At 47.6% G+C, this 14,210-nt stretch overlaps 1 protein-coding gene across 4 annotated transcripts in view; it reads left to right on the forward strand.

The window, feature by feature from the left end:
- The window catches only part of Myrip (myosin VIIA and Rab interacting protein), a 193,738-nt gene that overhangs the window by 34,067 nt on the left and 145,461 nt on the right, over positions 1-14,210 (forward strand). For all 4 annotated transcript variants that reach the window (XM_052724427.1, XM_052724450.1, XM_052724435.1 and 1 more), the window contains exon 2: positions 2,659-2,801. In XM_052724427.1, coding sequence (XP_052580387.1) covers positions 2,692-2,801 — 110 coding nt within the window. In that variant the 5' untranslated portion in view covers positions 2,659-2,691. The remainder of the gene's footprint in view (positions 1-2,658; positions 2,802-14,210) is intronic.

Here is a 14,210-nt window from a genome sequence, read left to right on the forward strand (position 1 = left end):
ATGAGACAGCTCTCCAGCACTGGCCTGGCTTTTTATGTGACTTCTGTGGCTTTGAACTCGTGTCTTTGACCTTGACCAGCCAGTGCTCTTACCCACTGAGCTGTCTCCAGCTCTTTAATGGGGTGTTTACAGGAAGACATGCACCCACATTCCTGCTGCACCGCTGTAGGACTCTACTTGCTTGTGGGTGGGCTGAGGTGGCTGACTGTTCCCCCTGGGCAGGACTTGGGCACCGCTTTGACTTCCGCTGCCCGGCAGGTCTCAAGGTCACCCCCACCCCCACCCCAGTGGCATTTGACTAAAGCAGGGATGATTTGTTTTCATCAAGTTGTATTACTGGAGTGAAAAGTTTTTAAACGCTTAAAATTCCTGCCATGATTTGTGGTGAAATCTAGAGATTAGTTAGTATCACGCCATCACATGGTTTTAAATCGTTTCACAAGAGGCTTAAGGACAAAGTCACTCCGTTTGATCCATTTGTTGCTGTTATTTGGAAATGAGAAGAACACATAACTAAAAAAAAAAAATACCAACCAGGTAATGGAGTGGTGGTGTGTGACTGTAATTCCATCAATAAAGAGTCTGAGGCAGGAGGATTACTGTGAGCTCAGGACCAGTCTGGGCTACATAGTGAGTTGAAGGTAAACCAGAGCTACATAGTGAGACCTTGCTTTAAAAAAACAAAATGAAACAAACAAATACCAACAACCAGGAGGCAGGAGGGATGGCTTAGTGGTTACGAGCACTTGCTGCTCTTCCAGAGGACCTGAGCTCAGTTCCCAGCGCCCTATCAGACAGCTCACAGACACCTGCAATTCCAGTTCCAGGAGCCCCAGTGCCCCCCAACAAATACCCACTCCTCACCTCTGAAGATACCTGCACCAACGTGGAACACACCACAACACACACACACACACACACACACACACACACACACACTGCAATCTGCTGTTCCTAGTGCTCCTAGTTAGTACACATTGAAAGAGGGACACGGGACTCAGAACCTTACATGTTAAAGCCCGAGGTCCACATTGCCCTCTGTTAGATAAGATGTGAGTGTGCAGGACCAGGGCCCCGAGGCAGAGAGACAGCCAGGTCACAGGTGTCACTCCTGGGGGAATAGCAGAGGGGTGAACGCAAGCCTTGTTTTCTTATCTGTAAGTGGGTATTAGATGTAGTGGGCATGAGAATTGTTCAATATATGTGTATGAGAAACTAAAGCTTGTGACATACAGCAGGTGTTCAGTCATTTAATGGAAACTTTATTAAGGACATTTATTTATTATAATCTCAGTGTCATTTTTTATTACAGTCCCAGTGTGTTTTCTTGAATAGTTTCAGATAGCTCATTATGATACTTGTAGATTATTTTTTGTTTAGTTTGAGGTTTATGTTACTTCATTGATTCATTCATCCATTAATTTTTGAGATGGGGTCTCATGCAACTTAGGCTGGCCTTGAACTCTATATAGCTGAGACCAAAAGCAAAAAGAAAAACAAAATAGGTAAAAACTAGGAAATATTTTTTTAAAGGAAGTTCAATGACCTTGAACTTCTGACCCTCCTGCCTCCACCCCTGGAATGTTGAAATTATGGTGTTGGACACTACCACACCCAACTTTATGCAGTGTTGGGGATTGGGGCATGCCAGGCAAGTGCTCTCCCAACCGAGCCGCATGCCCAGCCCTCGCGCTATCTTATGGACTTGCAGAGGACACTGTATACACAGAGCCGCATGCCCAGCCCTCGCGCTATCTTATGGACTTGCAGAGGACACTGTATACACAGAGCCGCATGCCCAGCCCTCGCGTTATCTTATGGACTTGCAGAGGACACTGTATACACAGAGCCGCATGCCCAGCCCTGGCGCTATCTTATGGACTTGCAGAGGACACTGTATACACAGAGCCGCATGCCCAGCCCTGGCGCTACCTTATGCACTTGCAGAGGACACTGTATACACAGAGCACAAAGTCTCGGCTCCTCCCTCTGGCTGCTTACATCATCTTGGGATTCACTGCATAAACATCTAGGGTTTATTGCACAGGCCTGAAGAAAACTTTAAGGGGTATAATATATGTAGGATATTTCTTTATTTAAGGGAAATATTATAATTCATTTTGTGATTTAAAAGAATACCTATAAATAAACTGTCAAACTACAGAAATTAAGAATTCTTGATTATTGCTTTTTAGTGCTTTGTGGAAATCTGTGTTTTATTTTGATGAAAAAGATAGATTTTCTGTTGTTGCTGGTTTCCTCCCTTCTCCCTCTCTCCCTCTCTCCCTCCCTCCCTCCCTCCCTCCCTCCCTTCCGTCCTATGGTAGCCCAGGCTGGCCTAGAGCTCACTATGTAGCCCAGGATGACTTTAAACTCCTGATCACCCCTCCTGCTTCCGGTTGCTGGAGTCACAGGTGTATGACACCGTGCCTGACATACAGATATCTTTGTCACTCAGCAGATGCTCAGTTGCTCTCTTTGCCGCAGTCTGGCCAGGGCCATTCAGAAGCAGTGGGTGTGAGTTCAGAGGAACTCACTGCCGTTGTACACACCTCCACAGAAGTGCTGTGTTTAGTGCTGAGTCAATGGGAGGGTGGATTCCATCCGCTCTGAGCTTGATTTCATCCTCAGTCTGTGATCTCTCCTTTCGCTCTCCAGATCTAGTTCTGTCGTCCGTGTTTAACTCTGATCATGGGGAGGAAGCTGGACCTGTCCGGTCTGACAGACGATGAGACGGAACACGTTCTCCAAGTGGTACAGAGAGACTTCAATCTTCGCAAAAAGGAGGAGGAACGGCTAAGGTGAGGTGGCTTTTTCGCCTGACCCCGTGGGAACAACAGGACTTAATGTCATCATCACAATCACACACTTAGGTTTATGGAAGGGCCACCCTGCCGTTTGTGGAAGAGCTTCCCACAACCAGTGACATGTGTCAGAAGGTACCTGTACCACCTTAGCAAGAGTCTGGCTACTGAGCCAAAGGAGCTTAAAATACCACCTTAAAACCTCAGGCATCTGATGTCTGTCTCTCTCCATATGGCTTTCGTTTAAGATGCCCGGGAGAGGTTTAGAAGCAATGAACAGAGGAAATGATGTCATAGGAAATATTATTTCATCCTTTAGCAGGTCCTTTAGGGAACGTAAAGCTCACAGTGCAGAGTTTTCTTCCACAGCCTTGGGCTGAATTCTTTCTTGTTCCTCCCAACTAGGCGCGTTTCTCTGGGTTCGGGAGGTCAGGTCTCGGGTGTGGTGTTTACCCTGGGACGACGGCTTCTTCAGTGCTGGCAGAAAGGGAAGCACACAAATTGTGGGAGTGGGAATTAAGTTTTGGGGTCATGGTGTGGAAATGCAGAGTGAGGTGAAGAAGTCCCAGGAAGAGACCAGAGGAAAAAGCAGCTGTCCAGCTGTCCCTGCCCCCGTATGCAGAACTCGCCTCCCAGACCTGCCCAGCAGTTCTGCCATTGTGATCCCCAGTTTACACAGAGGTGCCGGTTGATTTTGAAGCAGCTTGAAGGGACAAGGTTTTACCTGGACTCACAGTTTGAGGATGCGGTCCATCATGGCAGGCAGGGCATGGCAACAGGAGCGTGGAGCAGAGGGTCACGCTGCACCCACAGTTCGCAAGCAGATCGAGATGTGAGCCAGCATTCACTAGGCTTCCCTGCTCCATCACCTCTCTGGAAGCACCCTCACAGACACGCCTAGAGGTGTGTCTACTAGGTGATCTAGTCAAGTGGACATTTAACTCTCATAGATGTCATGCAGGCAGTGAAAATGAAATGACAAAGATTTTCCAACGCAAAACACAAGTCCTCTGCTCCATGTTAAGGGTCACCCTGGGTTCTCCTGACATGGCCTTCATGTTGAGGGTCACCCAGGGTTCTCCTGACATGGTCTTCACATTGAGGGTCACCCAGGGTTCTCCTGACATGGCCTTCACGTTGAGGGTCACCCTGGGATCTCCTGGTGACCTTAAGAAATCTGAACACATGTTTCCATTGCTTTATCCTGGTGACCTGCCTTCAAGTCAGTTCTTGGCTTTGAATGATGGAGACTTGGCTAGCTTCTCAGGGCTTCATCTTCAGCTTCTTGAGGATTATTCTCTTGTGTTTGGCTTGCTTTTTCTATTCACCATTGTTCTAGTTTCCGTGTGTTGCTGTGACACAACATTTGACCAAAAGCAGCTTAGGGAGGGAAAGGGTTTGTTTCAGCTTGCAGCCCATGATGAAGGGAGGGCGGGGCAAGCAGGCAAACAGAAGTCATGGAGGATGATGCCGCCGGCTGGCTCCCTCTCAGGCTCACGCTGAGCTAACTTTCTTATACAGCCCAGGACCACCTGCCCAGGGGATGGTGCCGCCCACAGTGGGCTGGGTTCTCCCACGTTAATTAAGACAATCAGGATAATGCCCACAGTCATTCCCAGAGGCCAGTATGATCTGGGTAGTCCCTCTGTTGAGACTACCTTCTCCAATGACTCCAGGCTTTGTCAAGTTGACAGATAAAGCTAACTAGGACAATTGTTTTTAAAATTTCATACAGAAACCTCCTGCTCCGTGAACTTTGCCGTCCTCTCTCAGTCCTGACCGAGTGGTGTCCATCTGCTGAGCATGGCCCTTCCTCTGTAACTGCTCTGCTCTGTGTCTCCTGTCTTTCTACAGAACGGTTCACACCCAGTGCTGAGGGCCTTCACATGCTGCCCTGCAAACCTCTTCGAGTCTCTCTGTTTTGTCTGGGGCTTGCTTTTGAGTGTTTGGAAGCCAGCAGGTAGCACTTACTCAGTCGTGTCTGGAAATGCTCTCCGTGCCCACCCCACCCCCACCGCCACAGAACTCTGTTGGACTCTGTATGTGGCTGATGGTTCTCCTCATTGCTGTTATGAGTTAGTTTATTTTTGTTTTTTTGTTGTTATTTTAAAGGAGTCTTGGGAGGGAAGGGAGGACACTAAGTGGTAGCTTCCTGTCATCAGGAAGTCAGACAACACAGTAACTTGCCTGCCTGCCTGGACTGTCGGGTTCCTGGGGACCATGTAGAGGTAGGAGGCACTCTGGGTGGTGTTGTACAGCATGCTTTGGGGCCAGATACATTGGCACAGGAAACTCTCCTCCACTGATTACAACCTTTTGACCCCCAAAGTCAAAAGGGTTCTAGGAACAGAGAGGTGATTGTTGCTCATTACCTGCCCTTGCAGGATGGCCTGTGTTTCTGGAAACCCTGCAGACTTCCAGGTTCTCATAACCAATGGGACGCTTGGAGGGAGGCAGCCCTGCAGTGGGCTCTCTCCTCTCTGTATGGCTTGGCCTTCAGGTTCCAGAACTCCACATCTATTCAGGAATCCTCAGGTTTATTCTTTTTCCTTTGATTAGCTGCACCAATTGCTCTTAGTGTTGGTCCCTTTAAGACGATGAACACCAAACAGACGGTGCCTTGAAGGGCTGCTGGGCCCGGCTCTGCTAAATATATTGAGTGTCTAAACAGGATGCAGTGAGAATAATAAATTAATTAGCGTTAAGACACCGCATCTCCAGCTCTGTCTGCAATGGCTTGCATTTTCCCAGCAGTCGGTTTGTCATCCACATCGCGGGAAGCGTCTCCTGCCTTCCTCCTCTCAATCAGATAGATCTGGAAAGACCTTCAGGTAGTGTACAATAGCCATGTTTAAGTCCATGGTCAGAAATCACAACTGTCTACCGCATTTCTTCTATAATTTGATTGGGGGGGGCAAGGGGAGGGGTCAGTGTAGTATTTGTGCCAGGTACCCCTACACAGCTTTTGGCCCAGCGTGGTTTTGGTGGGAAGCAGTCCTAGAGAGACAGGATGCCCTGACTAGAGGCAGCAGTGTGACGGGCTCAAGCAGTGTAGCACTCAGAGCCTCACAGTGAATGGGGGATTAGGGATGGGAGTGGTTCCATCACGCTTTCCTCTCCACTGGGCTCCTAGAACAATGCCAGGTACCCAAAAAATAATGAAGGTTGGGGGTGTGGTGGGGTGCGTGTGTGCGTGTGCACATGTGTGAGCATGCATGTGGAAACCAGAGGTCAACCTCGGCGTCACTCCTCAGGAGCCATCAGCCTGTTTTCTGAGACAGAATCCCTTACTGGGGTCTTAGGCTCACTTGTTAGCTGGTCTGGCTGGCCAGCGAGCTCCTGGCATCTGCCTGTCTCTGCCTGCCCAACGCTGGACTTGCAGGCACGTGCCACCATGCCTGACTTTTATGTGGTTACTGGGGATCGAGCTCGGTAAGTACTTTTCTGTCTCCCAAGCCCCATTATTGATGATTTTTATAGAGCCCCCTCCTGAATCAGATCACCAAGGCCTAAGCTTCTACATGCCTCAGATGCAGGGGTGTGGGGTGCGGTGTGTGTGGGAGGCTGCCAGCTGTGGCTCAACTTGTGTTGATATCTGGTTTGGTGTTCACCTCAAACCCCCTCCTCCACCCTGCTTGACTTGGCAGTCTTAATTTCGAGACTTCCTTTTCTTCACTTTCCAACCTACAGAGTGTCATGAGGTTCTGCTGGGATGTTGTCACTTATATAGATGAAATTGTCATCATGAGTGAACTGACAGAATCCAGCAGCACTCGCCCAGTGTTTTCCAGCTGATTCTGCAGTTCACTGAGGCCACTGAGGTCTGGCAAGCCAATGTGAGGAGCAGGGCCTATGTCACTTCTGGGCTGAGCACTGAGGAGGTGGTATGGCTCCTCATCTTTCCACTTGCCCACCATGGTGGCTGCTGGGGTCTGTTGAGGTATGGCCTTACAGTAGAGATGGAGCCGGGTCCCTAGGTCACTGCATGGATTTCTTTTCAGCTCTGGTGACCATCAGGGCACTTGGTGTGAGTTCACTGGGTTCTGACTCTAATGGTGAAACTCAGTTGTCAACTTGATGAGATCTAGACTCACCTGGAAGGGCCAGTGGGCATGCCAGTGGGGGATTGTCTAGATTAGGTTAGCTGAGATGGAAGACCCACCCACTGTGGGTGGTCCCATTCCTTCCGCTGGAATCTTGGACTGCACAAAAAGGAGAAAATAAACTGAGCATAAGCACTTACTGCTGTCTGGTTCTTGACGTGGACAGGATGTGAGCTGCTCAAGTTTTGCCACAATGTGATTCCCTCCATGATGGAGTTCCCTCAGACCGTGAGCCAAAATAGACCCTTTCTTCAGTTGCCTTTGCCAGGGCGTTTTATCCCAGCAGTGAGAAGAGTCACTTGGGGCTTGTGTTTCTGAGTAAAAGTTCATGAGCTCTTGTGGTAAGACAATCCCCAGCTGGGGGCACTGTTTTGATAGGCTGTCAATACCTTGAGGAGGTGGGGCCCAGCTAGAGGAAGGGTGTGGCTAGGGAAAGACTGTGGGCTTTGCTAGCCTGGCCCCACTTCCTCTCCTGTGTCCACTTCCTGGGCCACCGAGAAGTGAGCTAGCAGCTGCCACACATGCCTGCTGCTACAGACTTTCCAGACACTATGCCTTCCCGGATGATGGACCTTAGCCTCTCAAGCTGTGAGCCCAAATAAATCTATTTCCTTAGTTACCTCTAAGTCAGTAACAACTGGAAAACTAATACAGAGGTAAAGTGCTCACACCTGGGACCTGTTGCATTGCCTGGAATAGAATCAGGTTTGTTTTTGTTTGTTTGTTTTGTTTTGTTGTTGGTGTGTGTGTGTGTGTGTGTGTACGCACACGCGCACCCACGCACACACATGGGTGAGAGAGAGAGAGAGAGAGAGAGAGAGAGAGAGCGCGAGTGAGCGAGCGCACGTGCATGAGGAGGTAATCAGACAGCGTGTGGAAACTGGTTCTCTCATGCCACCATGAGGGGCCCGGGGATTGAACTCTGATGAAGCAAGCACCTGTGATGTCATCCTGCAGGCCCCTAAATCACCATTTTCTAAAGTGGAAAGAACACAACATTTTAATGAAAGGGATTAGTATCTTTCCTATCAAAGATTCATTTTCATTTTAAACAAATGAAAATTTTATGATATAAAATGAAGTTTTTAAAAAGTTTCTATTGCTAAAAGTAAAACTCCTTTGTTCTCACTGCCCACTGTTTGGGGTGCTACAGTTGGTGTGATGAATTAGCCAACACCCCTGGTTACGTCTGCTTTTGCAGCTAGGGATGAGGTCATCTTGTCTGTACCCAGTTAAAACATGACTGCCTGTGGTTTCTGCCTAGTGCATCTGTTGGCCCACACTTCCTCCATGGCTGTCCTTGCTCCTGAGAGTCTGTGTCAACTGTGGCATTGACCACTGGTTAATGAGTCTGTCACTTCTGGAGGGGGTGCCAGCCGGTCACCTTCTGTGAAAGATCAGTCTGTGGGAAACACCTCAGACAATGAAGGACCTGAGTTCAAACCCTGGAACCCAAATTTTAAAAAATGCTAGACATGGAGGCTTGTACCTCCCAGCGTGGGGAGGTGGAGATAGGTAGATCTCTGGGGCTCACTGGTCAGCAGCATAACCCATTAGTGAGTTCTAGGTCAGTGAGAGACCCTGTCTCAATAAGACAGGTTGAGAAACACCTGCAGTTGACACTGTGGCTTCCCCACACATATACACACATATACACAAGTCCACCCATGTGCACACACATCTAAGCACACATATAGTACATGCACACACAAACACATGCATGTGTGCACACATACAAGTGCACACACATACAAAAGCGCACACATGTGCACATACATATACAAGCACATCCACATGCATACATATGTACACACACACACACACACACACACACACACACAGAATGGTAACTCTGAGGGAAGAGCCAGTGTATTCTATGCTGGAGTGGAGAGACCCGACCCTGCTCAGTCTGAGAGTGCCCATATGGTGGGAGAAAGCCCAGCCAGTGGGGACACCTGTGAAGAACTCAGGGCCTTGTAGGAGGCAGGAGACCTCAGAGGGTGGAAGGGGTGGAGTGGAGAGGTACTCAGACTCACAGCCAGGAGGGGCCTCGTGAGATTTGGGTTCTTAGTTCTCCTCTTTATTGCTGACATTCTGTTAATAATGGAAAGGCCACATGTATCACAGCAAAGCTGTTGGGTATTCATTCATTTGCTTCAGAATCTCGGTTTTGAATGTCAGGAGCCTCCTGGGGAAATGGGAAGTGAGCCCCAGGGGAGGAGGAGAGAGGGATTCATAATGGAGTAAAGGCCTTCGCCCTTGAGGAAGATTCCAGAGGCTGAGCAGAGTCTTGCAGGAATGTTTGTGATCTGTATAAGGTGAGAGAGGCCAGGCAGACTTCCTGAAGCAGAGGACCCTTTCATCTGAGCCTTAGGAATTTCCAAGCAGATTTAGACACAGGTCAGGCAGCAGGGAGCATCCTGGGTAAGTGATAAAGATGGAAAGGGGATGTATGTCTCCCACACCAAATCAGGACTGGCACCTGGTGGTAGGGAAGCTCCTTTGTGGTAATTCTGCTTTCGCTGTTCTAATGGCGACTGATGCAGTGTGATACTTTGAATCTCACTTCCTTCCCCCCACGACCCTGGAGAAGCCTAATTCTTACTTGTTTACAAATTAGAGAGACTGAAGCTCCAGATACCCTCTCAGGTTCTCACGGGGAGAGGTGGATTCAAACCTCCCTAGAGTTACGTGAAGAGAGGATGATAGCCACTGTCCTCGGTGTGAAAAGCAAGGGTACCCAGGACCCCGGAGCAGAATGAGTGAAACAAGGGCCGTGCTGGAAACCCAGTGCTGTGCTGCTAATGCCCACTGTGTGCTCCGGAATGGAGGAGTTACAGGGTTTGCGTCCATGGATGGCCATAGCCGTTGACCAAGCATGCCCTCTGCATTTCCTCTGCTAGGAAAGTACTCTAGAAAATACACCCAGAATCGCAAGGGATCAAACATGAAAACAGAATGCAGAATGTCCTGGTGGTTTTTATATTGATTGTACCTTGAAATGTTCCTAAAATTATATTTTAAATGAAGTGCCTTACTACGATAATGCCACTTTTGCAGAACATGGATGTGGTAGTTTGAATGTAATTGGCCCCCATAATCTCATAGGGAGTGGTATTGTTAGAAGGTGTGACCTTGTTGGAGTGGGTATGGCCTTGTTGGAGGAACAACCAATCCCACAGTGTGTCACTGTGTGACACATTAGTGTGCTTTGAAGTTTCCTATGCTCAGGATACTGCCCAGTGTCTCAGTTGACTTCTTGCAAGATGTAGGACTCTCAGCTGCTCCAATATCACATCTGCCTGCATGCTGTCATGTTCTGCATCATGATGATAATGGACTGAATCTCTGAAATTATAAGTGAGCCACCTCAGTTAAATGTTTTCTTTATAAGAGTTGCTGTGGTCGTGGTGTCTCTTCACAGCAATAGAAACCCTAACTAAGACGGAAGTTGGTAACAGAAGTGGGGTTTTTTTTTGGTTTTTTGAGACAGGGTTTCTCTGTGTAGCTTTGCACCTTTCCTGGAACTTGCTCTGTAGACCAGGCTGGCCTCGAACTCACAAAGATCCACCTGCCTCTGCCTCCCGAGTGCTGGGATTAAAGGCGTGCGCCACCACTGCCCAGCAGAAGTGGGGTATTGTGGTGATAGGCCTGATCATGTGTTTATTTGGAGGAATTTGGAGTTTGATACTTTGGGTTATGTGAGCAGTGGAATGCTTTAAGAGCTGCTAATGGGCCATACTAGTAGGAGCATGGAAGACAGAGGTGGTAAGAGTGATTTGAATTGTCAGGCTCACTCGAGAGGTTTCAGGGGAGAATTTTAGTGTGCTGCCTAGAGATCATTCTTGTGATATTTTGGTAAAGAAAGTGGCTGCCTTTTGTCCTTGTCCGAAGAGTCTGCCTGAGGCTAAAGTGAAGAGTTTTGGATTAATTAAATTGGCAGAAGAAATCTCAAAACAGCCTAGTATAGACTCTATTGTGTGGATACATTAGTGGTAACTCTAATGAGGATTTATACTGAAAAGAAGCAAGCTGAGCAGGGTAAATTGCAAAAAGTAAGTTTTGAGAAGAAAAAGAGCACCAGGAAGTGGAGTGGAGCTAAGTCCTGTGTTCAAGGAGATAAATGGATCAAGAAATGGAATAAAGGGAGTGGTGACCTCAGGACAAGATCCCACCTAGCTAAGTTTCTAACTTGAGGAAAGAAACTAAAGAAAAACTTAGAGCCAGGTGTGTTGGGGCACACTTTTAATCCCTGCACTGGGAAGGCAGGGGCTGGTGGATCTCTGAGTTTGAGGCCAGCCTGGTCTACAGAGTGAGTTTCAGGACAGCCAAGCTTAGGCAGTGAAAGATAAATCTGGCAAAGATATTGAACAAGGAGGCCATGTTCCAGCCCCAACAAGCAGCAGAACTTGGCAACTTCAACCACACGGTTCTAGGTTTAGAGTTAAGGCTAGAGGAAAAGAACTATGGAATAAAACTGCTGAGGCCATAATGGGTAAAGATATTGCTAGCAGTTAGTTCACAGAGTCTGCTTAAAGGGCAAAGGAATTTATTAGAGAAAGAAAACTCACTCTGCAGAATAGAGGAATTATTGCAGGGTTCTGGAAGGCTGAGGTATAGCCTCAAGTTTCCTCAGGTCCCACCCTACCCATGGTCCTGCAGCTGCTTATAAAATAATCACTTAGAAGCTTATATTAATTATAAATGCTTGGCCATTAGCTCAGGCTTATTACTGACTAGCTCTTACACTTAAATGAACCCATAATTTTTATTTATGTTTAGCCACGTGGCTTGGTACTGTTTCTCAGTTCTGCCTTGTCATCTTGCTTCCTTTGTGTCTGGCTGGTGACTCCTGACTCCATCCTTCCTCTTCCCAGCATTTTTCTAGTCTGCTTGCCCTGCCTATGCTTCCTGCCTGGCTACTGGCCAATCAGTGTTCTATTAAACCAGTGTAAAAGAGCATTATCCCACAGCACTGAGGCACAATCCCACGCTGTTCTTTTGCCTGGTCTGTCTCCAGCAACCAAAACCATGAGGGAGTGAAGAGCACCTTAACAGTCTTCCCCCCACAGCAGCCACACCCCAGGAGCATGTACTTCAAGGTCATAGGCAGGTGTAACAATTACCTGCTACCTTACTAGGGGCAGTGCTTCAAGGTCATAGCTAGAACAGCTACCCACTACAAGGCCAGGCATGGGTCAGGGATGTCCCTGGGTGGAGGCCTAGTAAAGAGGCCATTGTGTGAAGCTGTGAAGTTGAAACCTGGATTGCCTAGGAGAACCCAAGATGTTAGAGATGCCAGAGTCATGGGATACCTTCTGAGGAGAGCTACTAACAGGAAGTGGAACCAGCCCAAGAGAAAGAAGTGTGTTGCAGTCAACAAAGCTAAACAGGGTTGGAGCTCTGAAGAGCATTTCAACATCGGACATGGAGATGTAGAGTTTGGAGTTTGCCCAGATGGTTTTTGGTTTTGCTTTGGTCCAGTATTTCCTCACGATGCTCCCTTCCCTTCATTTTGGAACAGCAGTGTATATATATATCCTGTGCCATTATATGTTGGAAGTATGTTATCTGCTTTTTGATTTGATTTTATAGGGGATTATAGTTAGATTGCATGAATCTCAGAAGAGACTTTCAACTTTGGACTTTAAAACATTGTTGAGACTGTGGTAGACTATGGGGACTTTTGAAGTTGGACTAAATGCATTTTGCATTATAATATTGCTACAAGCTTATGAGGGCCAGGGAGTGGAATGTGGTAGTTTGAATGTAACTGGCCCCCATAAACTCATAGGGAGTGAAACTATTAGGAGATGTGGCTTTGTTGGAGTGGGTATGGCCTTGTTTTGCTTTATAAGAGTGGCCATGGTCATGGTGTCTCTTCACAGCAATAGAAACCCTAAGACAGTGGACACCTGGGTGTTTTAAATGGCATAATATGTAGAGCTTTGCTGATATTTTAGTGTGGCCCTGGATGCCTGGCTAAATAGTTTAGGACTTGTAAAATCTAAATAAGCTTTCCTTCTCAATTGGGGTGGAGCAAGTCCTTTTTAAAACATTACATTTTTATCTATCTATTTATTTATTTATCTATTTATTTATTTGTTTCTTTGTTTATTTGTGGGTGTGTCTGTTGTGTCTGTGTGTGCACGTATGTCACATTAAACATCTGGAGGTCAGAGGACAACTCACTTCTGCCATGGGAGTTCTGGGGTCAAATTCAGGTTGTCCAGCTTGGCAGCAAGCCCTTTACCCACTGAGCCCTCTAGCTGCTCTCCTGCTTTTTCTTTTAAGACATGATTTCAGGTACCCTACTGGCCTTGAATCTGCTCTCTCGCTGAGGATGATGGGTGACCTTGAACTTCTGAACCTTCTGCCTTCACCTTCTGGTTGCTAGGACTACAAGCCTGTGGCATCACACTCAGTTTATTCAGTGAAGGAAAGCCAGGGCTCAGTACATGCTAGGCAAGCACTCTAGCAACGGAGCCACATCCCCTGCCCTGGAGCACTCAGTCCTTCCTATGTGCCAATCTTAGTTACCTGTAAGTCCAGCCTAATTGTTGAGTCATCTCTGTGAGGAGAGAGTGGTCTTGATGGTAATGCGCTTTAAAAGGAAAGTGTGCCACATGCACACCACATTCCCAAGGGATCTGTGCACACCACTGGACTGAAGGAAGTCTTCCATGTTTCTCTGATGGCAAAGGTAGACCATACCCATTCTGACCTTTGAAATGACACATGACTCTTCTCTTGGTGAGCCTGGATTAGAATGCCACCAAGCTGCATCCCTAGTCCAACACATGACTTTTGAATGACCTCCTTCATAATGTATACCACACCTTGGACACACGCTTTCCCCTGGGGCATGTTTACAGGACTCAAAGGGGTGTTTTACACACACAGGTGTCACACCAGTGCTGTGCTCTGCTGTTTAATTTCTGAATACAGTGGCTGATTGGGAGGTTCTGGACAGTTCTTCCTGCAGCCATTAGGAGCAGTTAGAAAACTGCTCTGTGGATCCGAGTTCCTGGACTCTATTTACTTTCTCAATGCAAATGTCAGCGGCTCAGCTGCTGAGCCCTGATAAACCTTACGTGGCTTTCATTCTAGGCTGACCTTTAGCACCCAGCCCTCTGGCACTGAATATGCAGAGAACTGGCCTCCAAGGGTGGTGGAGAGAAGCTTCCCTAGAGCCATTTATAAATGTAGCTTTCTTCTGCCACAGTAATCCAGGCTCCCCTCTGCTCTGTGCAGCTGATACACTGAAGTTGTCCTTATTCCTGTGTCCATCCTGACTCCCGGA

This window comes from Peromyscus californicus, unplaced genomic scaffold, assembly GCF_007827085.1.
Source record: "Peromyscus californicus insignis strain IS unplaced genomic scaffold, ASM782708v3 Scaffold_11__1_contigs__length_118956290, whole genome shotgun sequence".
NCBI lineage: Eukaryota > Metazoa > Chordata > Mammalia > Rodentia > Cricetidae > Peromyscus > Peromyscus californicus.